Source organism: Schistocerca cancellata, chromosome 4 (genome assembly GCF_023864275.1).
Source record: "Schistocerca cancellata isolate TAMUIC-IGC-003103 chromosome 4, iqSchCanc2.1, whole genome shotgun sequence".
Taxonomy (NCBI): domain Eukaryota; kingdom Metazoa; phylum Arthropoda; class Insecta; order Orthoptera; family Acrididae; genus Schistocerca; species Schistocerca cancellata.
This window is the reverse complement of record NC_064629.1, coordinates 653,564,749-653,589,728: the sequence shown is the minus strand read 5'-3', so window position 1 is coordinate 653,589,728 and position 24,980 is coordinate 653,564,749. Positions and strand designations below refer to the sequence as shown.

General features: G+C 41.3%; 1 protein-coding gene across 1 annotated transcript in view; it reads right to left on the bottom strand.

Moving 5' to 3' along the window:
- LOC126184690 (proteasome subunit beta type-4) overlaps window positions 1–21,765 on the bottom strand; it is a 47,397-nt gene extending 25,632 nt beyond the window's left edge. Inside the window, exons 1-4 of the mRNA XM_049927184.1 lie at window positions 21,561–21,765; window positions 15,391–15,597; window positions 14,068–14,214; window positions 7,182–7,380 (exon numbers count right to left, since the gene is read on the bottom strand). Coding sequence (XP_049783141.1) covers window positions 7,182–7,380; window positions 14,068–14,214; window positions 15,391–15,597; window positions 21,561–21,598 — 591 coding nt within the window. The 5' untranslated portion in view covers window positions 21,599–21,765. The remainder of the gene's footprint in view (window positions 1–7,181; window positions 7,381–14,067; window positions 14,215–15,390; window positions 15,598–21,560) is intronic.
- Between the last annotated feature and the right edge of the window lie 3,215 nt (window positions 21,766–24,980).

The window sequence follows — 24,980 nt, the reverse complement described above, 5'->3', positions numbered from 1 at the left end:
CCCCTTGGCAGCAGCCTCAAGCTGTGTGTCTGAAGCCAAAGCAGCCTAGAGCTGTGAATGAAGGGTCGCCAACTCAGCTCGCATCTGTACACAACAATCACAGTTCCTAACCATTACTGCAGTCACTCCTGTTTGCAGCTCGTAAAAAAATGCAATAAACGAATGGTGTACTCGCCTTATTAGCAGCAGGAAATCTAAGTGCTCTCTCACTGATGGTCTAGCTGACACTGAGCTGTTCTAACCAAACAAACAAAAGCCTGTACGATACGAGGGTCGATAAAATGGTCGACAGCAATGACGCTACTGTACACTACACTGTTTTTCAAATAAATACGAAAACCCTGGAGCCACTGGAGGGTGTGCAAAAAGCGAGCTATCCATGTATTACATTGGACAATGGGTGATGTTTTCTAACCCTTATGTGCAAAGAGAGTAAATGACTGAAATTACAGCTCTGGTTAATTTAAAACTGCTACTCCTGACTTGTGTCACCATTTTACACTTAGGGGGAGTGTAACAGTTTAAGGGCAACCCTGACACATTGCCTCAGTTGCCAGAACTCCTCCGAAAGTGGGGAGGAAAGTGGTAAGCAAGAAAGGTAAGATCAGACAAAAGGAACAAGATACGCCTGTGGTTACTGCAATATATACGTACATCCCAAAGTCAGGGGCTGGCCTAGCAAGCTAACATAGTGTTTTCCTCTACCACAGTATGGATCTAATCCACAGGGGTGACGGGTGGCTGCACTGCTTCGGCCACGGAGTACCTGATGCAGCGAATTGTGAAATCTAGGAACACTGCCATAGCGACTGTCTTGGGACTGCTGTGCAGTTACAGGTTCTCAGGCTACAGCCTTTGAATGGTGGCGTACCGTTCACCCAGTAATCAGATGCAGTGCTGCCAGACCATCAGTGGGCAATATGAATGGACTTTAACATACGGGCAGTTGAAAACAAAATTCAAAAACTGGAGAAAATCTTTGTTAAATTGCAACTCATGATACAGGATAAAACAGTGTTGAATGACAATCAAGCGGGGTACCAGCTGTTCTGGTTCTTCTCTGCACAGTTACAGGGGCAGCTATAGACTATGAACTGATTCTACGAGTTCAACACGAGAGAGGCTGAATGAACTCAGGTGGTCTGATTTTAAAGACTATCTTAGGTACCACTGATGTGGAATACTTAGGAAAAACAATCCTTTGTGCTGTATCAGGTACTGGCAAGCATGAAGTATAACCAAGGAACCACTGAACACCACACTACAGAGTTGTCAAGTCTTGGGAAGGCTGTGATTAAGTGTTGTTAGGGATCACTTTGATAATGTTGTGGTTAAATTTAATGGAGCTAAACTTCTAACTGTTGTTATTTACAGATCCCCAGACTCCGATTTCACAACATTTTTGCTAAAGCTAGAGGAGGTTCTTGGTTCACTTTATAGGAAATACAAAAAGTTAGTTATATGTGGTGACTTCAACATTAATTGCATAAGTGATTGTGCAAGGAAAAGGATGCTGGTAGACCACCTTAATTCATATAATCTTATGCAAACCATATTCTTTCCAACGAGAGTGCAAGGGAACAGTAGAACAACCATAGACAACATTTTTGTTCATTCCTCATTACTAGAAGGGCATTCTGTTAGCAAAAAGGTGAATGAACTTTCAGATCATGGTGCACAAATTTTAACTCAAAGATTTTTGTGCTGCAACACATGTTAAATATAGTTATCAACTGTTTAGGAAAGCTGATCCAGTTGCTGTAGAGACCTTTGTAAACCTTATCCAGGAACAAGAGTGGCAAGATGTTTATAGTGCTGATACAGTAGATGATAAATATAATGCTTTTCTCAAGACTTTTCTCGTGCTCTTTGAAAGTTGCTTTCCGTTAGAACGTTCAAAACAGGGTACTAGCACAAACAGGCAGCCTGGGTGGCTGACTAGAGGGATAAGAATATATTGTAGAACAAAGTGGTAATTATATCAAAACGTTAGAGACAGGCAAAATCTAAATGCAGCAGCCCATTACAAACAGTATTGAAAGGTGCTTAAAAATGTTATTAGGAAGGCAAAAAGTATGTGGTATGCAGATAGAATAGCTAAGTCTCAGGATAAAATTAAAACCATATGGTCAGCCATAAAGGAAGTGGCTGGTCTGCAGAGACAGGTCGAAGATATAGAATCAGTGCGTAGTGGGAATGTCCGTGTTACTGATAAGTCGCATATATGTACAGTATTTAATAATCACTTTCTGAATATAGCAGGTGAACTAAATAGAGACCTAGTCCCAACAGGGAATCATATAGCGCTCTTAAAAAAAAGTGTTCCGAGAATGTTACCTGAAATGCTCCTCCATGATACTGACAAGAGGGAGATTGAGTTAATAATCAAATCACTAAAGACCAAGAACTCTTATGGATATGACGGGGTATCTAGCAGAATACTGAAGTATTGTCCTCTGTGAGGTTTTGGACGGATTAAATAAAAGGTTGCGAACGCTAGGTGTTTTCTTTGATTTAACGAGGGCTTTTGACTGTGTTGATCACAAAATATTACTGCAGAAGTTGGACCATTATGGAGTAAGGGGAGTAGCTTACAATTGGTTCACCTCTTTGAGAACAGAAAGCAGAAGATAATTCTCCGCAATATTGAGAGTGGTAGTGATGCTCAGTCCCAATGGGGCACTGTTAAGTGGGGCGTTCCCCAAGGATCGGTGCTGGGGCCACTGCTGTTTCTTATTTATATAAATGATATGCCTTCTAGTATTACAGGTAATTCAAAAATATTTCTGTTTGCTGATGACACCAGCTTGGTAGTGAAGGATCTTGTGTGTAATATTGAAACAGTATCAAATAATGTAGTTCATGAAATAAGTTCATGGCTTGTGGAAAATAATTTGATGCTAAATCACAGTAAGACTCAGTTTTTACAGTTTCTAACTCACAACCGATATTTTGATCAGACAGAATGGGCATATTATAAGCGAGATGGAACAGTTCAAGTTCCTAGGCGTTCGGATAGATAGTAAGCTGTTGTGGAAAGCCCATGTCCAGGATCTTGTTCAGAAACTAAATGCTGCTTTATTTACCATTAGAACAGTATCTGAAATAAGTGACAGTTCAACACGAAAAGTAGTCTACTTCGCATATTTTCATTCGCTTATGTTGTATGGTATTATTTTTTGGGGTAATTCTTCTGATTCAAAAAGGGTATTTTTGGCTCAAAAACGGGCTGTTTGAGCTATATGTGGTGTAAGTTCGAGAACCTCTTGTCGACCCTTATTCAATAGTCTGGGAATTTTGACATTGCCCTCACAGTATATATTTTCTTTAATGTCGTTTGTTGTTAGCGATATTAGCCTATTCCCAAGAGTTAGCGGCTTTCACTCAGTTAATACTAGGCAGAAATCAAATCTGCATGTGGAATGCACTTCCTTGACTCTTGTGCAGAAAGGAGTGCAGTATTCTGCTGCATCCATTTTCGATAAGCTACCACAAGAACTCAAAAATCTTCGCAGTAGCCCAAACTCTTTTAAGTCTAAACAAAGAGTTTCCTCATGGCTCACTCCTATTCTGTCGAGGAGCTCCTGGAAGAGCTGAAAAATTAAGCAAATTCCAGTGATACATTGTTGATTTTCTTTATTTAAACTTACGACTTGTCACCTGAATATGTTTTTTTATATTTCATTTTATCTGTTTCTATTATTGTGATATAATTTCATGTATTGACACGTTCCATGACCATGGAGACTTCTCCTTAATTTGGTCCCACGGAACAATAAATAAATAAATGAATAAATAAAATAAATCAATGTTGACACTTAAACCTAACCATTCTGGCCCCTCTGGACCAGATGCTGACCACCCAGAATGGCTATGAATCATTGGCACATTGCTTGGACCAGTGAAAATATACCTTGCCAAACATCAGCATCAGCTCACTGCAGTAGGAACTACCACATCAGTGCATTCACCATCTTTGTCATACTAGGTATTGTTTATTGTTACCTAAAGTGTAGAGTTGCCCAGATCCCACCCTTCCCGTATTTTGGCCTGTGGGATTATACTGACAGTCTCAGAATGAGTTAGGAAAGGACCATGCCTTGGAGAATTAAAGTGAGGTATTGCATAGGTTATGAATCAATGTGGAATGGTTTAAATAGTGTAGATATAACGAGGGGAATGAAGAGTGGTACCCTATGGCTATACTCTTCATTTCCTCTTTATATTTATACTCTTTACACCATTCCACATTCATAAAGAAGCTTACTGACAATTTGCACCCCAGACTTGTGTTTTGACTGGGAGTTTGTGAACTATAAAGGTAACAGTACATCTGTATCAGCCAGACTGTCCAGTCAGGAATTTGGTGAGCCAAATCAATCCAAGACGGAAAGAGTGTCGTGACAAGGTCTCCAGTCAGGGGCCAATGCCAGAATCCAAGTGGAGGTCAAGGGCCAATGCCAAAATCCAAGTGCTTGCCGACACCTGCTGGCTCAACATTTACACGATGCCAGCAGTTCTGTAACTATAACCCAGGTGCTGGGGTCATAACGAGCATTTTAAGCCATTTCGATGAGTTTGGCATGCTGCATACATAATCTTAACTGCTACAAGACCCGCTTTGTCATGTATAAAAATTGGCCGTCCGGCCATGCTGGGCCTGTTGCAAAGCTAGGCTTTGAATCAGTGCCCGTTGCATGTTGCCTGCCACTGAAAGGCCACCACCATTCTTCCGCCATCATGATTGGACTGTCAGCTAGGGGTCTAGCTGCAGCCTGGATGGGCTGGGGGCTGGGCTAATGTCTTCTCTGATCCGAACCAGCTGGGATTTAATAGTGCCAGCCACTGCTCTCAGGTTTGAGCTCAGGCCACCACCAGGTCGGCTCATCCAGATCGCACATATATGAGAGTAGGTGCACTGCCACCTGACACAGCAATGAGGCAGTATGAAGGGCTGTTGGCAAGGTTGTTGCTGAGCCCTATACTGATGAAAGTGCAGACTCAGGCACACCAATGACAGCCAGCCCCAGCCAGAGATTCACCAACTGTTACTGCTACATCCTGTGGGCACTGTACCTTCACCTATCCCACACAGAAGTCAAAAAATTGTCACTGCGGGCTACCTTCATCTTCTGCACCTTCACACCACTTCCACCAAAGAATCACTCTCCCACACCCAGTCCACAACCTTACACTCTTCTACAGATATCAGGTGAAATGAACACCTCGCTGCTCTGAATTGGAGTGCAACTCCTCATCAGACTGCAAAAGAAAGTCCCTGTGGACCATATTTAAACTCTTATGAGGCACGACACTAACAAACATTTTCCAACTTGCCACAAGCGAGTAATGCCTGTGACTGGGCACAGGATGCTGTTTTTATCAAAACTGACCCAGAGCACATTTTGGACAAGCCCTCCACCTCCCCAAACTTGTCCTCCAAATGCTCCAAATAAAACTGAGGTCTCATGGACATGAAAGATTCCCCATCAACTCTCATACATATGAGGTACTGGAGCGAATAAGCTTCACTGCCATCCTTAGCCTGATGTTCCTCCCAAGGTGTGGCCAGGGCAGGGAATGACTTAGGGTTTTATTTCTTAGCATTGAAGTTAGACTTTGCCCACTTAGAGACTACTGGTGGCGGACCACCAGAAAGAGATGACACACTACACTTCATGGTGTGTCATCCGCCCTGATGCCACCCACTCTGACCAGGGGCACTCCCCACAGGCGCCACCCAGCCGCAACAAAGGCCACCTGGCAGCACGGCCATTGCTGGGAGTCCCAATGCCCCAGTGACGGGCATCTATTCCTTGGCATACATGGGGACTTTATGGCGCAGGCATCAGCACAGCGATCCCTGTGTTGTCAGGGGGCTACAGCTAACAGGTACATGCAGACCCACCACAACGGACTGGCTACCGAGCTGGATATGAAGTGCAAAGAAGTCCATGGTCACTGTCTGCACAGAAAGTGACACTGCATAGTGCATGGTGGAAAACACACCCAGGAAGATGTCCTCACCCAGAAGATGGAGAATGGGTGGGACTGCAATTTGACGATGAGAAAGTGGGCTAAATATCTCAATGCACAATGGACACGATGCACCATCTAAGGTGGCCTTCCTAAATTGGCTCGCTCTCAAGAAAATTTTGAAAATGGAGGTCAAATCCTACAGGGGACCATCACATAAAGGCGAAAATGTGAGAGACTCGTTTTAGTTGCCTCTTACAACAGGCAGGAATACCTCGGGCCTATTCTAGCCCCAGACCCACAGGGGGTAAAGCAACAAGGGTGGTGATCTGTGGCAGACCTAACAGTACACTGAAGGTGCAGACAAGTGTTTCAGAACACACTGTTCGGCACACAATTTTGAACACATCAGAAAACAACCCCTATATGCACCCATGCTGACACAGTGACACTGTCAATTATGATTGTAGAGGGCATGTGATCAAGACTGTACTGTGAACCAATGGAAATGTGTCACCAGGCTGAATGACCCACATTTCTTGTTACAGTATGTCGCTGACTGTGTCCAGATATGACATCATTCACGTGAACAGTTGCTCAATAGAAAGCACCATGACAGCTGTGGACTACATTGACATTATTGTTGACCATATGCATCCCTTCATGCTTGACATTTTCCCCAGTGGCAGCACCATCTTCCAGCCGTCCTTGTCACAAGGCCAGAATCTTTCTTATAGAAGTTTGAGAAGCATGACAGTAATCTCACATTTATGCCTTCACAATCAAATTCGTCAGATCTTAATCCAATGGAACAAACCTCTGATGCTATCAGGCACCAGCTGCACATTCTCAAGCAATTGGTATATAATTTACAGGAAATTATGATGTATGCACAGGCATGTTGTGCAACACACCTCCGGAAAACTATGGAAGACCAGTCAAAATGATGCCATGCAGAATCACTGTTATAATGCATTTCAAAGATGGACCAGTATGCTATTAAGCAGGTGGTCATAGTGTTCTAGCTCATCATGGTATACTGTGTGTCTTGGTAGTGTGTCAACTTCAGAAACAATTTTTATAATGTATAATGTTTATTATTGGTACAATTATCAAAGGGACAATGAAAAGATAACTGGCAGAAGTCTATGGTGTAGGTGTTAACTGTTAGATTATTTTCTATCATTTAAAGTTTGCACACTCACCTTTGGAAATGAACGAGCATCACGATAGAAAAGCACTTCCATACATTTTTTAATTAACTGAACAGCTTCATCTTTTGTTAGTGTCTCTTTCTTCTCGAGTGCATCTCTCAACATAGGAAGAGCAATATGCATTCCAAATCCCGTTGCAATATGCCGATCAACATATGCAGTTCCTAACTTGTCTACAGCTCCAAGGAACCTATCACAAAAATAAAAAAAATCCAGTAAAATGATTGTGTATAAACTCACTATCAATTAACATAACCATCAGCTTCTACTGCTACTGTTTATTAAACTGCCTACGTGTGACTTCACAAAGAATGAATTGCAGAAAAGGTCGTATACATGTGTGAGCACTTAGCCTACATGAAATAAAGAGTTTTCAGAATAGAGAGAGAGCTCAAATACTTTAACCTTACTGAAATGAACAGTTGAAAACCAATACTTGCATGTATATACATTTGTTATCTGAAAGGCATTGTTACACACATAAAAATGAAGCACAGAAACAGTCTGAAACAAGGAATCCCATTATCTCCATGACTTTTTGCAGTGATGTCAATCTTGTACAAGGCAACAAAAAACTGTTTTACTCTTGTGGTGGTCAAGAATCTTGTGAGAACTAGTTCCCTGTGGGTGAAGGAGCAAAAGAGGAGTGGGAAACCATGGGTCTCACCGTCAGTGGCTTCTTCAGACACTGGCTGGTGTCAGGCCACTGGTCTATAGGATTCCAGGCAGACAGTTCCTGAAAAGGGGGCCTGTCACCAGTAGACACTGGAGGAGGTTGCTGCTGCTGCTGCTGCTGCTGCCATTCTGGCTGGGTGTTGGGGAGTGGTTCCCAACGATGGTGCTGCAGGAACAATGTGAGGGGAGGGCCTATCACCCCCATGTTTAATTTATTTGTGCAACTACCAGAGGTCATCACTGAGGAAGTAAATACAGCAGTTATTGCCTATGTCCTGGGCAGAGTAGAGGCAAACGTCAAAATCATAAAGATAGGATATAAATGATTATCTCTCTTCTGAGCTTCAAATTATGAAAGAGAAATGAAGACTTTCAGTTCCCGTATTATGTATTCATTAATTAGGGTAGCACACTTTGGGACTGGAGAGGATGGTCATTCCCGTAACTGACCCAGACAGATGGTAATGTATAAGGTGAATTTTCATGACGTGGCAAGACACAGGCTCAATAAATCGGGTCGTAAGTTCACTGGGAAGAAGTACCCTGAAGCACTGTCATATAAAGTACCATAGCAGGGGTTGGAAATCTGGACTCTCATTGCGGTCGTAAGCCACAATTTTGACTCTCTCTAGAAGCAAATGCCACTAAAAAATGTGAGGATGAATGTTCCAGCACCAACCTTGGTGTCCAGCGGGTCTCGACATATGAAAATAGCATGTAAGGGGTCAGCACATTGACCCAATGTATTATACACATCTCCTTGGCTGCCATATCTGCTAATTTGTTTCCTTGTATTCCCTCATACTGCCCAATGATACATACTTCCTCAGCCTCGGCAAGGAAAACTGGGCATCCTGGATATTTTGTCTGCTCCAGTTGCCTCAAGATTTTGTGTAATTCTGCATTATATCCAGTAAGTTCTTCAGGTAGACAGATCTTGAGGAAACAATCGGGGAAAACCACAGGGTTGAGATAAACTGCAAATACAGCTATATAGTTCTACTGCCCACGGAAACTTCATGGAGATGGAATTTTTGGATATAGTAAGTGGGTAATTTCCACAACCCCCCACCCCCCAAAAAAAATTAAAAATATTAAGTGTCGTAATATTTTGTGTAATGTAATATCCTGTACAGACACTTTTTATTAACCTGACACGTTCCACATCACATCATTACAAAGTGTCATACTCATGATCTATGGAACAAGTACTAATCTAATCATTTAATTAAAGTATATGAGGTAGTGAGAGTTTCCTCTTTACCTCCTCATTCTAAAAATACTCTGAGCCTCTTCAGTAACCACGGTGGCACTTCCAGTCCCAGGTTTGGGTTTTTACTAGCCCCACAGCAGGTGTGTGTACCTCATGCTTCATGCAGATCCTATGTGAACACTTTACTTGTGGACATATGGTCATATAGGCTACAGTGCAGCTGCCTGACTGCCTATGCATCAGCTGTGTAACAACCACTTTTCTGCCTGCAGGTACCCCACTACCCCACTGTGGGCCCTCTTAAGTGGTACAGCCTGCTATAATGAGTTGAGCAACAATTTCTCTTGCTTTTTTTGTTTTGCAGCTTGTCTACTCCTAACACCTGAGACTAATGTCCGCCATTTGACAGTCAAAAAATTAAAAATATGGCAAGAAAACTCACTCTTTCTCACCCCACCATCCATAATAAATTATAAACAAAAAACTGCAAAATTAGAGCACTAATTATGGCTCCCTGCAACTGGCAAGTTAACAGTACAGAGGGTAAAACATAATATTTCTGCAAGGGACATCATTCTCCTGCTCAGAACTATCAGGCAGAACTTGACTAACTTGGAAACTTAAGAATTGTTGTGATAAGATGGATTGCAAGACAGGAAGATGGCCACAGAACCGCCACGTGTCAAGCTGTCCTAGAATGCTGCACATCCAAATAATGACATACTTCATGGAAAAAAATTCTGTGTAATACTATCTACATAGGAAGGGACACTGTTTAGCTGGCTTCTGCATGGACACATTGTCAGCTGTGGAGTGACACCCTCTAAATCGACACTGGGAGCAGCTAATGAGGTTCTGATCTTGGATCCAAACCATATTACAGTTGATCATTTACTCCAGGGCCCCACACAGACTATTCCATCAATGTTTCTGCAGCGAGTGGGGCATATTTGGGCCTTCCTCTTGGTTTCAGGTGAACATTCAAATTTCTGCCCTCCACGAGCTGAAAAATAGTCCTGTCTGCCACATCAGTTTAGAACAATCTTGGGTTTTCTTTGATTGTGTTCAACAAATATTACATCATTCTGTGTTGGACCTGGTCATGACCAGGTGCAGTACCACAAGCTTCAGGCAGTACCAATTTCAGTTACCACATGAAGAGACACTTATACAACTCATAATTGTTGAATCTAAAGTTCACACTCCTGCCTCAGCATGGCTGCTCTAAGTGACCAACTCCATTTGTCGTAAGATCTTTTGATGACTTCTCATACTTAAGTGAAACCGATGGAATGATTGAGTCGAAGCATAATCCCCATGACCTTTCATTGTTTTTTTTTTTTTTTTAAATTTATGATGACCTTTTGCTCTGAGTGGAAGGTTGCAAGGCTTTATGCCATTAGTCAGTATTTAAAAAGTCAAATTAGAGCCTGGTCCAGATTGTTAAGCACCACTCATGTCAACTGAAGGTACAGCCTACCTCCTAATTTGACCTGAGGGCTTTGGGTCAAATAAACCAGTGGCATGTGGATCACATTTGTTACGTGGTCCACTCAGCCCTGTATATTGCCTTAGTGTTCAATCCACCATGACAGCTTCCCTCTGGGGACTGTTCCATTCGGTAGTTTACTTTCTTCATAAAGTCGCATACATCAATCACTCTACCAGTCTCTCAACAAATAGCCATGCTATTTGGTTCCTCTATTGGGATGTTATGTCAGTAATATGGCCTTCACTACAGGATAGGCACAGTAGTTAGTGATCTTATGGTTTTAACCTATTATCTTTGGTCAGCTTTCTTCTTTACTTGGTTTTGTTTTGTTTTACTCATTTCTAATGGAGGAAGGCAGTGCAATAGTGTGTGGAGCTCTAAATACCCACAAAATAGTGCCCCAAGGTATCGGAGATAGCAATAGGTGGTGGTGGTTAGTGTTTAACGTCCCGTCGACAACGAGGTCATTAGAGACGGAGCGCAAGCTCGGGTTAGGGAAGGATTGGAAAGGAAATCGGCCGTGCCCTTTCAAAGGAACCATCCCAGCATTTGCCTGAAACGATTTAGGGAAATCACGGAAAACCTAAATCAGGATGGCTGGAGACGGGATTTAACCGTCGTCCTCCAGAATGCGAGTCCAGTGTGCTAACCACTGCACCACCTCGCTCGGTGATAGCAATAAGGTCCACAATGACATCTGCTACAGTCGAGCCTCACATGACGGATGGAGCAGAACTGTTAAAAGAACTAGTAAATTAAATCCTGCTAGCTTCTTTTCTATCCAGTGAAATGACACTGTGCACACAACTGTTTATAATGAATCCAGTATGCCATTTTAGGATGACAGTTAAAAATGGGGAGAGCATGCCAAAGTGTGCACACTGCGTCATGGCACGCATCAGTCCACCAAGGGATCAGGATATGGCAAGGTAAAGGTGAATTGTGAAGAATGGTACGTTCTGTAGCAGTAAGGATAATGTTTGTAAGGTATTCTACCAGGTCATCACAACTGGAGAAATGTTTTTTGTTGAAGATTTCCAGGGAGGAGCAAAGCTTCCAGTCGGCCTTAGAAAGCTGCCAATTGAGTTTACATGCAGGTGGGTAGGGGTCAACAGACAGACAGAACACGGGAAATGGTCACTCAAACATGTCAGAGAGAACAGACCACTCGAGACAACAGGCAAGCTGGGCAGTGCAGAACAAGAGGTCCCAATGAGAATAGGTGTGGGTGCTCCAGTGTTACAGCAGATGAGGTTGAGTTGATTGAGAAGGTCATCCAAGAGGGCACCTCTCTGACAGGTTCTTGGCGATCCCCAAAGGGGATGGTATGCATTGAAGTCACTGAGCAGCAAAAAGGGGTGAGAAGTTGCCCAATAAGCTGGAGAAAGTCTGCTCTGGTGACACCGAGAGATGAAGGGATGTAGACGGTACAAAGAGAAAATGTGGACTGCAACAGCTTGCAGCCAGGTGTTCAATGAGATGGTTTGACTATGAGTGTCATCCCGGATGAGCAGCACGACTCCCATAAGTGATGGAATGCCATCCTCGGGGGAATGTCAAAGTGAACCGGAAAAAAATGTGATAGGTCAAAGTGGTCTTGAGGACACAATTTTGTTTCCTGGAGGCAGAAAACAACTGGACACTGTGATTCCAAGAGCAGCCGTAATTCCTCCTTGTCCGACATAATGCTGCCAATGTTCCATTGGAGGAGAGTCATGATGGGGAACAAGGCAGGGGGGGGGGGGGGGGAGGGATGAAGGGTTGTCATCTCAGTAGCTGCTGACGGCCAGCCCTCAAAGACTCACTGCTACACGGTGCAGAGGCTGGAGGATCTGCTCCACAAGATCTACAGAGGCATTGGCATTCTCCCTCAGTCAGTCTGCAGATTCCCGGGCAGAAAAATGGTTGGCAGTGCAAACCAGCGAAACAGAGGTCGGCTGGATGAGGGTATCACGTGGTGACACTTTAAGAGGATCTGTGAGTCAGCAAAGCAGAGGATCATTTGCCTTTGATTCCTTCGAGTTTTAGCAGTTGGCTGATGCAGACTCAGATTGTTGGCTTGAGGGATGTAAAAAGTCTTCAGACAAGTATGCCTTCTGTTCTTCCGGCGTGCCATTTGTGTAGCAGGTGATTTTGCTGCCAGAGGCGAAAATTTGGTGGCTTGTTGCACAGTTGGAGGTGAAGGAGAAGGGGATGCTACAGTGACACTGGGAGATTTTACAACTGCGGTGTTGAATTTAAGGTCGCAAGTGTGCATGGGCATGTCCTTTGTGGCGTGAGGTGTAGCAAGAATGGCACTGTAAGTGCCAGATGGTAAAATGCAGGGCTTTCAATTAGCCAACAACTAGCAGGTGACAGGGTTAGGCACTTTTTCCTTCACCCTCATCTCCTGGATGGGCTGCTCATCGAGATCCACGGAACATTCTCGGGATGAAATTGCATGGTTGCCATTGCAATTAATACAGCAGGGAGAAGGAGGCGAGCAGTCACCCTCATGAGCATTCCTACCACAAGTAACACATTTGACCAGGTTTTGACAGGACAATTGAGTGTGGTTGTAACACTGACACTGGTAGCAGTGCATTGGATTCAGGATGTACGTTCGGACTGTGATGACTTCATAGCATGCTTTTATCTTCAGTGGAAGCACTACTCTATCAAACATGAGGCAAAAAAGTGCATGTAGACACTAAGGATGCATCAACACTTTTCAAGACCTGATGGATTGCAGTGACATCCTGATCAGAGACAGCATTCGATGGGCTTCTCACATGAACAGGATAGACGTGGATGAGCGAAGCTGTAAGCAGATCTTCTTGAGAATCACAATAAGTCACCAAAAACAATGTGCCATTACGTAAACGAGAGCAGGATTTCACAGGGCCTGCAACTGTATCAACACCTTTCTGAATAATAAATGGATTAACCATAGCAAAGGACTGATCGTCTTCAATATGCGATACCATGAGGAATTAAGGTGCAGCTGGGAGAGTCTTTGAATCTTTCGCCTCATTCTGTTTATGTTTAGTAGACATAGACTGAGATGAAGGTGACTGGCTCATTACACAAAAATCCACAACTGGCAGCATCTCCGATGACACGCACCTTATTGGTGTCTGTTACATAAAACACAGTGAGAGGAGAGAAGCAGAAAGCAGTTACAAAGCTGATAAGCAACTATATGACAATGTACGATTAATTACACTGAAACTATTTTTTCCACATATGCTTACATGAGACTGCTTCAAACAGAATTTTATAAACTAAAAAAAAGTTAACTGTTACACAGATAATTCACATTTCCTCTTATCCACCAGACACCATCTGCAGTTTACTATAGCAAACAACCAGGAACATTTTCCTAAAGCCAATATGAAACAAATTTTTATTAAATTTCTTGTTACCATTAACCCATAAGAGTTTCCTACAGCTTGTCAAAAAGGAAGCATTAAACACAGATTCTCAGCTGAGGGATAGAAAGTAATAGAAATTCTTACGGTTCTCCATCTTGTAGACCTCCCACAATAAATGACGTCCACAATGGATCAAACTTGGAGCGCCTATTGTAGAGCACCCTTGTTAGCCAGCAGTGCAGTGATTTAGGTTTCAAATGGTTGCCATCATCTAAACAATCCTCATCAATTCTATAACAAAGATAAAGTATGCATACCAAAAATATGTTATTAAGTTTCTGTGCCATGGTACTTTCAAGAATATGAGTTCAACTACATGTAATGTAATTTTATACACTGATTATGTCACAAAAGTGCACTTCTCCTCAGAAAGTCTTTTTGTGTCTCACGAGTTCAGTCTAAAGTGTAGTACAGCAATCCTCTTAAACCAGTTTATCAGTTCAAGTCATGATATAATCCTTTGTAAACACTGACCAACCAAGAGGCAAGAAATGTTAACTAGCTGGTAACCATTTACTTACTTACTTACTCTCTCTCTCTCTCTCTCTCTCTCTCTCTCTCTCTCTCTCTCTCTCTCTCACACACACACACACACACACACACACACACACACACACACACACACACAGTAAATATTAAGCAGTGAAAGCTGTGCTACTGCACTTAGTGTCATGAGATAAGTACCACCTGTGAGTGGTCTAGCAAATTGGAGAAGAAAGCTTTGGCAGAAGGAGTGACGTACCAAGTCTTCAAAATTACATCACACCTCCTAAATGGCCTTTGCCTTTGGCTATTACACCACAGAACATAGCTCATTATCTTCTCTAGTAAGATACATTTCCACTGGTACAGATGGTTTTTCAATAATTAGGCTGAATTTTGCCCCTTCAGAAAACTTCAACTTATTGTCAAATATCAGCCATTTGTTACACAGCATATGTCAATCATTGAAAACTGTATTAGATCATCTGAACTTTCAAGTGTTCTCTTCAGGCCATTCTGTATCGATTTTGAATATGCCACACATCATGGCATTTGCCTGTCTTAACAAAAAAATATCTGAAAGCATTAATACTGAAAGGTAAGATAAGAATTTCAGATCTTCATCACACTTAAATTTAGTGTCCACCAACTCGCAAGGTTGCAGAAAGTGTAATTAATTACATATCTGACATTAAAAAATAAGTCATTTCCAGAAACACTAAAGTCACATCAAATACAAACAAGGGAAGATCAACCACTCAATAATGTTTAGTGCATATACACAGAAACATACATAACAGCATATACAGACTTCAGAAATTTAAAGTTATTACTCTTTTACTACTGAAAGTGCACATGTGGTGTTACTGCATCAGAACAACACATCAAGCATACCCTATATACATAACAGTTATTAATACTTACATCTTCTGAGCAATGACATCACACAGATACTGATAATCTGCATAATCCCCTCCAGCTCCTAAGATTATATTTTTGTTGACCTTCATAATCCTTGAAATATTCCTAAATCTTGCTAAGGAGCCGTAGGAACCAAGCATATCCGCTGCGATTACAACTCCACTATCAAATTTCACTCCTATAACTGATGTCCCAGTTGTTATAGGGGTTCTGAAACAATCCAGTGGAAAAATTAACTCCAATTTGTTATACGACAGTTGCATCCAGCATAATCCGTATCATTTCAGGTGGGAGGGGGGTTATCTTCATAGTATCTGATGTTATTGAATTTAGCATATGTTAAAATTCAGGAGTAAGTAAGAAACATGTAATTTTTTTGTTTTCTCCAAAAAAATTCCTTCCCTGATATACAAGCCACGAAAGACGACACTGCGACACCATTTTGAGGACGAGAATTTTGGAAAATTTTAAAATGCTGTATCTCTGTAACAGTTCTACATATTTTGATAGAGTTTTTTTATTTGAAAGATAATTGCTTTATGATTACAATGGTATCCTCAGTTTGGACACATATGTCAAAGTTCTTTTACTGTCACCTTTTGAATTTTTTTAATAATATACAGATTTTTTTTTTCAAAAATGTAAATCCAGAAAAGTTAAATTTATTCTGTTTATTAGTACCCTGTGGTACATCTACATCCATACTCCGCAAGCCACCTGACGGTGTATGGTGGAGGGTACCTTGAGTACCTCTATCGGTTCTCCCTTCTATTCCAGTCTCGTATTGTTTGTGGAAAGAAGGATTGTCGGTATGCCTCTGTGTGGGCTCTAATCTCTCCAATTTTATCCTCATGGTCTCTTTGCAAGATATACGTAGGAGGGAGCAATATACTGCTTGACTCTTCGGTGAAGGTATGTTCTCGAAACTTTGACAAAAGCCCGTACCGAGCTACTGAGCGTCTCTCCTGCAGAGTCTTCCACTGGAGTTTATCTATCATCTCTAACGCTTTCGCGATTACTAAATGATCCTGTGACGAAGCGCGATGCTCTCCGTTGGATCTTCTCTATCTCTTCTATCAACCCTATCTAGTACGGATCCCACACTGCTGAGCAGTATTCAAGCAGTGGGAGAACAAGCGTACTGTAACCTACTTCCTTTGTTTTCGGATTGCATTTCCTTAGGATTCTTCCAATGAATCTCAGTCTGGCATCTGCTTTACCGACGATCAACATTATATGATCATTCCATTTTAAATCACTCCTAATGCGTACTCCCAGATAATTTATGGTATTAACTGCTTCCAGTTGCTGACCTGCTATTTTGTAGCTAAATGATAAAGGATCTATCTTTCTCTGTATTCGCAGCACATTACACTTGTCTACATTGAGATTCAATTGCCATTCCCTGCACCATGCGTCAATTCGCTGCAGATCCTCCTGCATTTCAGTACAATTTTCCATTGTTACAACCTCTCGATACACCACAGCATCATCTGCAAAAAGCCTCAGTGAACTTCCGATGTCATCCACAAGGTCATTTATGTATATTGTGAATAGCAATGGTCCTATGACACTCCCCTGCGGCACACCTGAAATCACTCTTACTTCGGAAGAGTTCTCTCCATTGAGAATGACATGCTGCGTCCTGTTATCTAGGAACTCCTCAATCCAATCACAAAATTGGTCTGATAGTTCATATGCTCTTACTTTGTTCATTAAACGACTGTGGGGAACTGTATCGAACGCCTTGCGGAAGTCAAGAAACACGGCATCTACCTGTGAACCCGTGTCTATGGCCCTCTGAGTCTCGTGGACGAATAGCACGAGCTGGGTTTCACATGACTGTCTTTTTCGAAACCCATGCTGATTCCTACAGAGTAGACTTCTAGTCTCCAGAAAAGTCATTATACTCTAACACAATACGTGTTCCAAAATTCTACAACTGATCGACGTTAGAGATATAGGTCTATAGTTCTGCACATCTGTTTGACGTCCCTTCTTGAAAACGGGGATGACCTGTGCCCTTTTCCAATCCTTTGGAACGCTACGCTCTTCTAGAGACCTACGGTACACCGCTGCAAGAAGGGGGGCAAGTTCCTTCGCGCACTCTGTGTAAAATTGAACTGGTATCCCATCAGGTCCAGAGGCCTTTCCTCTTTTGAGCGATTTTAATTGTTTCTCTATCCCTCTGTCGTCTATTTCGATATCTACCATTTTGTCATCTGTGCGACAATCTAGAGAAGGAACTACAGTGCAATCTTCCTCTGTGAAACAACTTTGGAAAAAGACATTTAGTATTTCGGCCTTTAGTCTGTCATCCTCTGTTTCAGTACCATTTAGGTCACAGAGTGTCTGGACATTTTGTTTTGATCCACTTATCGCTTTGACATAAGACCAAAATTTCTTAGGATTTTCTGCCAAGCCAGTACATAGAACTTTACTTTCGAATTCATTGAATGCCTCTCGCATAGCCCTCCTCACACTACATTTCGCTTCGCGTAATTTTTGTTTGTCTGCAAGGCTTTGGCTGTGTTTATGTTTGCTGTGAAGTTCCCTTTGCTTCCGCAGCAGTTTTCTAACTCGGTTGTTGTACCACGGTGGCTCTTTTCCATCTCTTACGATCTTGCTTGGCACATACTCATCTAACGCATTATGTACGACGGTTTTGAACTTTGTCCACTGATCCTCAACACTATCTGTACTTGAGACAAAACTTTTGTGTTGAGCCAACAGGTACTCTGAAATCTGCTTTTTGTCACTTTTTCTAAACAGAAAAATCTTCCTACCCTTTTTAATATTCCTATTTACGGCTGAAATCATCGATGCCGTAACCGCTTTATGATCGCTGGTACTATATTTTCTGTAAAGGAGAACTTCCACTTCTAAGTTGGACAGGTTCTATTTTATTTTATTTGTTTTTTTAATCATTTTTTAACTTTCACAGGTAACGTATGTCTTCACTGAAGTTGTTGCTTACTAATTTCTTTGTTACGATTTTTATTTCTATTGTCTTTGTTGCAGTTATTTCTTATCACTTTCTTTGTTGCAGATATTTTTAACACTCTGTTGTAGTTTCTAGTCAGTTTCTATGTCATAGTTGTTCATTGCAGGTTTCTGTATTGTAGTAGTTCAGTTCTAATTTGTTTATTGAAGAGGCTTCTAAGAAATCTAGGACCATCCAATGAGTTCTGTGTTTTCACAAGGAATTTGCCAGTTGACACAATTGCAGTGTGTTTTGTGAAAAGAACTGTTTGAAATGTCTTCTGACTTTGTTCTGTTTCAAAGTGAAGATGTTTCCAGTGACAACTTTTTGTGTTCTAAATGTTTTGACACAACAACAACGATAGTGTCTGAACAACATGAAGCCTCCCATGGTGCAGTTGATGCAGATTTTGCATCAATAGAGGAAGAATTAAATATCCTGAATCAGTCAGCTACAGAGGTAGGTGTTAGTCCTGTTAAGAAACCGTGGTCAGTGGAGTCGAGTCTTAAGCTATATGCATGAAGAATGTGCAGAAAAATTACTAAAGCTATGGATGAATACACTACAGCAAAACTGACCACACTCTTCAAAGTAAAAATTCAATCTTCAGAAGAAAATGAACCAAAGCACTCTTGCACCTCTTGCCAGGAATTTTTCACAAATTTCAATTCACCTGTTGAATACTGCGCATCCTACAGTGAAAAGGTGCAAGTTTTGAGTATTATTCTAGATACATTTTCAAAGAAAACAATTTTGAACCCTATTCCATAAGTATCAAAGTACATGTGAGACAAATCTAGAAACGTGAGGATTGTAAAAGGAGTCTTTGGATGATCAGATCCCTATTCTGATCATCCTGTAGAAGCAGCTCAAGTTCAAACAGAGCAGTCATTTTACCTGGAAGATAAATGGGACTGTTCTCGCCACAGTGAAAAGACACTATAACTGTAACAGCTCAAGGTCAAAAAGTGGTGAAAGTGAAGAGGTACATGACTCGCAACATTCAAGATACTTCTGCAGTTTATAAGACAACTTCACATATTGGAAGATCAAAATTTTATACACTACGACCTATGTGGGTAGTTCCACATCCACCTAGAGATGTCTGTTTATGTGTGTACTGCACGAATTTTGAACTTTGTGTAGTAACTTTGAAGAACTTACTGGAGCATGTGACATATGACACCTTGGTTGGGTGTGTGAACTCATTAGTAGCCTGTGATGTAAAGCGAGAGACCTGTTTGTTTCCAGAATGTGGTGACTGCCCTGGAAAGTGAGGGCTGTCTTTACAAACACTTTTCCTGGAAGACATAGCAGATAACTCTGCAGAAATTACATATGAGACATGGGAGGAAAATAAACTAATTAAGAAAACTGTTGCCTTTGACAGTTTCATTGATGAACTTGGTAAATCGTCAGTGAAAGCAGTAGCACACCAGCATCTGAAGAAATTGCAACAACAACATATTGCAGAAGTGAAAGGGTGTGTACAGGCTGAAGAACTATGTTTAGTGTGTCACTGTGATTTTGCTGAGAAATGGTCTGTAATTCTCCCACAAGAAGTACAAGGCTATTATTGCAGTTGTGACCAGGTTTCAATTTTTATAGGAGTGACACATTTTGAAAACAAGACCACAAGCATTGCAGTTATAAGTGATGACACACGACATGACTCGGCACATGCTTTGCTAGCAATGTGCAAAATTCAACTGCAAACAGCGCCAGAGAAGTTCATTATTTCTGATGGTGCTCCTAGTCATTTTAAAAATCATTATCAGCAGTTCAAACTGAGTAAGTCGCTAGTGCAACTGACTGGGTATATAGTGCTACTGGTCACAGGAAGGGACCTTATGATGGTGTAGGTGGCCTGCTGAAGCACCATGCTAAAAATCAATCTTTCCGCACCAAATACAGCTGCAATTCAGAATGCTGAGAGTTTTACGACAGTCATGAAATCTTAAACATCCACAGCCCTCTTTTTTTTTTTTGTCCAAAGAGGAAATCTAACAATTTGTGAGCAGAAAAAAGAAGACTGGTCCAGACAAACCCCTCCTGCGACAGGAATTGAGAAGACACATTTTTGGACTCAAAGTGATGGGCGAACTCATATTGCATGCACTTTAATTGCAAGAAAAGAAATTCTGTTTGTTCAGCCAACACCTCAGAAACAGCAGGATAATATTCAGATTCATATCCTGAGAAGGCGGATGTTTGTGGCCTGTGTGTATGACTGTGACTGATGGTTTGCAGAGATTATAGACACAAACCAGTTATGAGTTACACGAGATTGTAGTGAATTTTATGCTACCACATGAACCAGCTGCTGGATAGAAGTTTCCAGCTGCAAGACAGCAACAGCACCATCAGTGCTGAGTTCATGTTAAAAAAAAAATCAAAATTTTATGGATCAGCATTTCTGAAAATTTGTTTTTCCATATACTATAAAAAAGTTCAGAATGCTATAGTAAAAGAACTGAATGTATGGTATCTGCAAATAATATTGCAAGTTTATTAAGTCTCTAACACACATTAATTTTTACATTGTTCTTATCACACAACATTGCAAATTTATGAAACATCACTAGTTGAACGTGGTACAACAACGATACAGTAAAAAAGGCAAGAAATCAATAACTTTGTTCACTTTCTGGTTATCTACAATTAACTTCCTCTTACATAAAGAATTAAGTTACATGATCAGGTATCCAGGGTCGTGTGTCTAAACATGTATTAAATACGTTGCAATTTTCCGTCTTTATATGTCGTAACTTACACTAAGGGAAGAAATAATAGTGGGCAGAAAAAATGGTCGGGGGGGGGGGGGAGGCGGCAGCAGAAGGACGGTTACGCATGCTATAGTAATACATCGATTTGAGCCGGAAAGAGTTCTGATAAAGCTTCATAACTGCCGTGAAAAAATTTGGAAACGTACGTCGAATGAAATTGGAAAAAATACCGAACGTCCGTTTTACAGTACTTCAAATTAGAAATGTCACACAAAACTAATTTGATGAAATGCAATACGTGTTTTCGATGGACAGACGTCATACAATTATATAACTAAAATGAATCACACCCATCACAAAACACGGATGGATCTGCATAATGATTCGTATCGCAGTTCTTTCAGCATTAAGTAGAAAATAATATACAAGAACTTAAGACATCAAATTCATTGCGAAATACTTACTTCGATACAGTCCTTGGGCCCATTCCGTAACTCGTCATTTACTACGGCAGATTATAAAACACGTATAAAATATTTACCATAGAGTACTACTAGTTTTCGGGGGCTGAACTACCGCAACCTAACCACAAATTCAGCACTGTTTCCGCACATCAGCGTCTTTCACAGATCTTCTTTAAGATGTCCCAAGTAATCTCTGCGCAGTGCACACTGAGATCAATATCTCTGCATGACACATCCAATCTTTGTACAAAGTAGTAGCCAAAGATGTGGAACATACATATATTTGGTGATCTGTGTCCAGCGCCCTTCGTACAACTACGCCTCCATGCTTTTGAAGTGTGCAAAGATTTTATGCAGCAAACCGAGATTTGATGGGACATACGAATTTCAGTGATATTTGTGCGATGTGCAGCACGAAGGCAATCTGATCTTTACAACCCACTACTATCCTTACAAAACCATACAGGTATCAAAGAACATGTTCTTGAAGGCAAAAATTGATAACTCAGGCAATAAAGTAAAAACTATCTCGAATTTTGTACAGAAGGGAACAGGGCAATGTACAGTTAGCACTGATAACATCGAAATAAAAAAAAATGAGGATCCTCTTCTTAGCGATAAAAAATAGCTGCTGATTTATTCAAACAATTTTTTTACAAGAACAGAAAAAATGGGATCGCAAGGCTCCATAAATCAAGTCATGAATTTTCTGCAGAGCACAGTGCCTAGCACAGTACAATAGATCGAAGTAATAACAAGCACTAGTCTGGAAATTGAAAAGTCATTACATTTCTGAAAGGTAAAAACTTTACTGTAGTTCACAACATTTCTAGTAAATTATTAAATTAATGCTGCAACCACATAAGTAAAATCTTTTGCCACTTTTTCGGTGCATCACTTAAGCAAGAAATAGTTCCTGAAAGGCTTAAGTATGCAGTTGGGAAACCTCTGTATAAGAAGCGAGATAAGACAGATACTGGAGACCATCAGCCAATCTCACTACTGAGAAATTTTTCCAAGGTTTTAGAGAAACTAATGCATACCAGGATTGTTAAGCACTTCAGTGAGCATAATATCATCAGCAAAAGTCAGTTTGGATTTCAGAATGGGATTATCAATAGAAGACGCAATATTTGCATTTGCTGTCAATATTCTGGAGCCCATCAACAAAAAAATGAAGGTATTTGGAATATTTCTGACCTATCAAAAGAGGCTGACTATGTCAGTCACCAATTACTGTTACACAAAGCTACTTACATTGAAGCGGCAAAGAAACTAGTATTGGCATGGATATTCAAGTACAGAGATTAGTAAACAGGCAGAATACGTCTATGTAAGACAACAAGTATCTGGCGCAGTTGTTAGATCAGTTACTGCTGCTACAGTGCCAGGTTTTCAAGATTTAAGTGAGTCTGAATGTGGTGTTAAAGTCGGAGCACGAGAGATGCGACACATCTGCGAGGTAGCAATGAAGTATGGATTTTCTGGTACGACTATTTCACGAATGTACCGTGAATATCAGGAATCTGGTAAAACATCAAATTGCTACCGCCAGAAAAAGATCCTGCAAGAATGGGACCAACGACGACTGAAGAGAATCGTCGAACGTGACAGAAGTGCAACCCTTCCGCAAATTGCTGCAGATTTCAGTGCTGGGCTATCAACAAGTGTCAACGTGTGACCCGTTCAACGAAATATCATCGATATAAGTTTCCGGAGCCGAAGCCCCACTTATGTACCCTTGATAACTGCATCACACAAAGCTTTACGCCTCACCTGGGACCAGTCAACACCGACATTGGACTGTTGACGACTGGAATCATGTTGCCTGGTGGGATGAGACTCGTTTCAAATTGTATCGAGTAGATGGATGTGTACGGGTATGGAGACAACCTCACGATCTGTGGACTGTGCATATCAGCAAGGAGCTGTTCAAGCTGGTGGAGGCTCTGTAATAGTGTGGTATATGTACAGTTGGACAGATATGGGACCCCTGATACGTCTAGAAACGTCTTTGTCAGGTGACACATACGTAAGCATCCTGTTTGGTCACCTGCATCCACTCATGTCCATTGTGCATTCCGATGGATTTGGGCACTTCTAGCAAGACAATGTGACACCCCACCCATCCAGAATTTCTACAGAGTGGCTCCAGGAACACACTTCTGAGTTTAAACACTTCCCTTGGCCTCCATACTCCCCAGACATGAATATTATTGAGCATATCTAAGATGCCTTGTAACATGCTGTTGAGAAGAGATCTCCACTACCTTGTGCTGTTATGGATATATGGACAGCCCTGCAGGATTCATTGTGTCAACTTCCTCCAGCACTACTTCAGACATTAGTCAATTCCATGTCACACCATGTTGTGACACTTCTGCATGCTGATGGGGCCCTACATGCTAGTAGGTAGGTATACCAGTTTCTTTGGCTCTTCAGTGTATCTAGGAATAAATGCTGCAGCAGGAAAGTAGCTCTAGTCATATCTTTCAAACAGAAAGCAGAAAGTTGTACTGGATAATGGAGAAGGTGTCTAATCGTCATCAGAATGGATTATCATCACACGTGGCGTGCCTCAGGACTCCATTCTGGGCCTTCCACTTTTTATTATTTTTATTAATGATCTACCTCTTTGTACATACAATCGCAAATTCCCCATCTCTGACGATGACATATACTACTTATCGATAATTCAATAAACAAAATTGAGGTGTCAACTAGTAAGGCTTTTAGGGCTATTGTGAACTAGTTTAACATAAATGGCCTTTCTGTTAATTACAGTAAAACAAACTATATTCAGTGTCATACCACCTCTTAAGATGTAGAAATTGGAGAAAAACTAGGTGACCAGTAGATAGCTACAGCGACTTGTTGAAAATACCTGGGCTTGCATACTGATATCAAAATAAACGGAGCAAAACACTGAATTCTACAACTGATTCTTTATACATTGTCTGCTCTTACAGAAATATGGAAACCATAAATCTGCTTATTATGGTTGTTTATCTGCTATTATGGCATATGGAATCATATTTTGGGGAAATCAGCCACTTGCTAGAAAAGTGCTACGTGCACAGAAAAGAGCTGTAAGACAGAGGAGTGGGTCCACCCAAGAGCCACATACAGAGATCTTTTCAAGGAACTCGAAATCTTCACATCCACAGAACAATATATATTGCACCTGGTGTGCCCCATAAGGAAAACACTCCCTTTTCAAATATGATGGTGTGTACCATAATCTTGATATTAGAAGAAAAGGCAGTATCCACTATGAGGATGCAAACCTGAGTATGGTACATAAGGGAGCCCACTTAAATGGCTGTAAGGTTTTGAATGCCCTCCCTCCATTAAGGCAGTTCCTATTGTAAGGGTCATTTATAATTTTACACTGTAGAGCTGTAGAGGAGTTCCTGAACC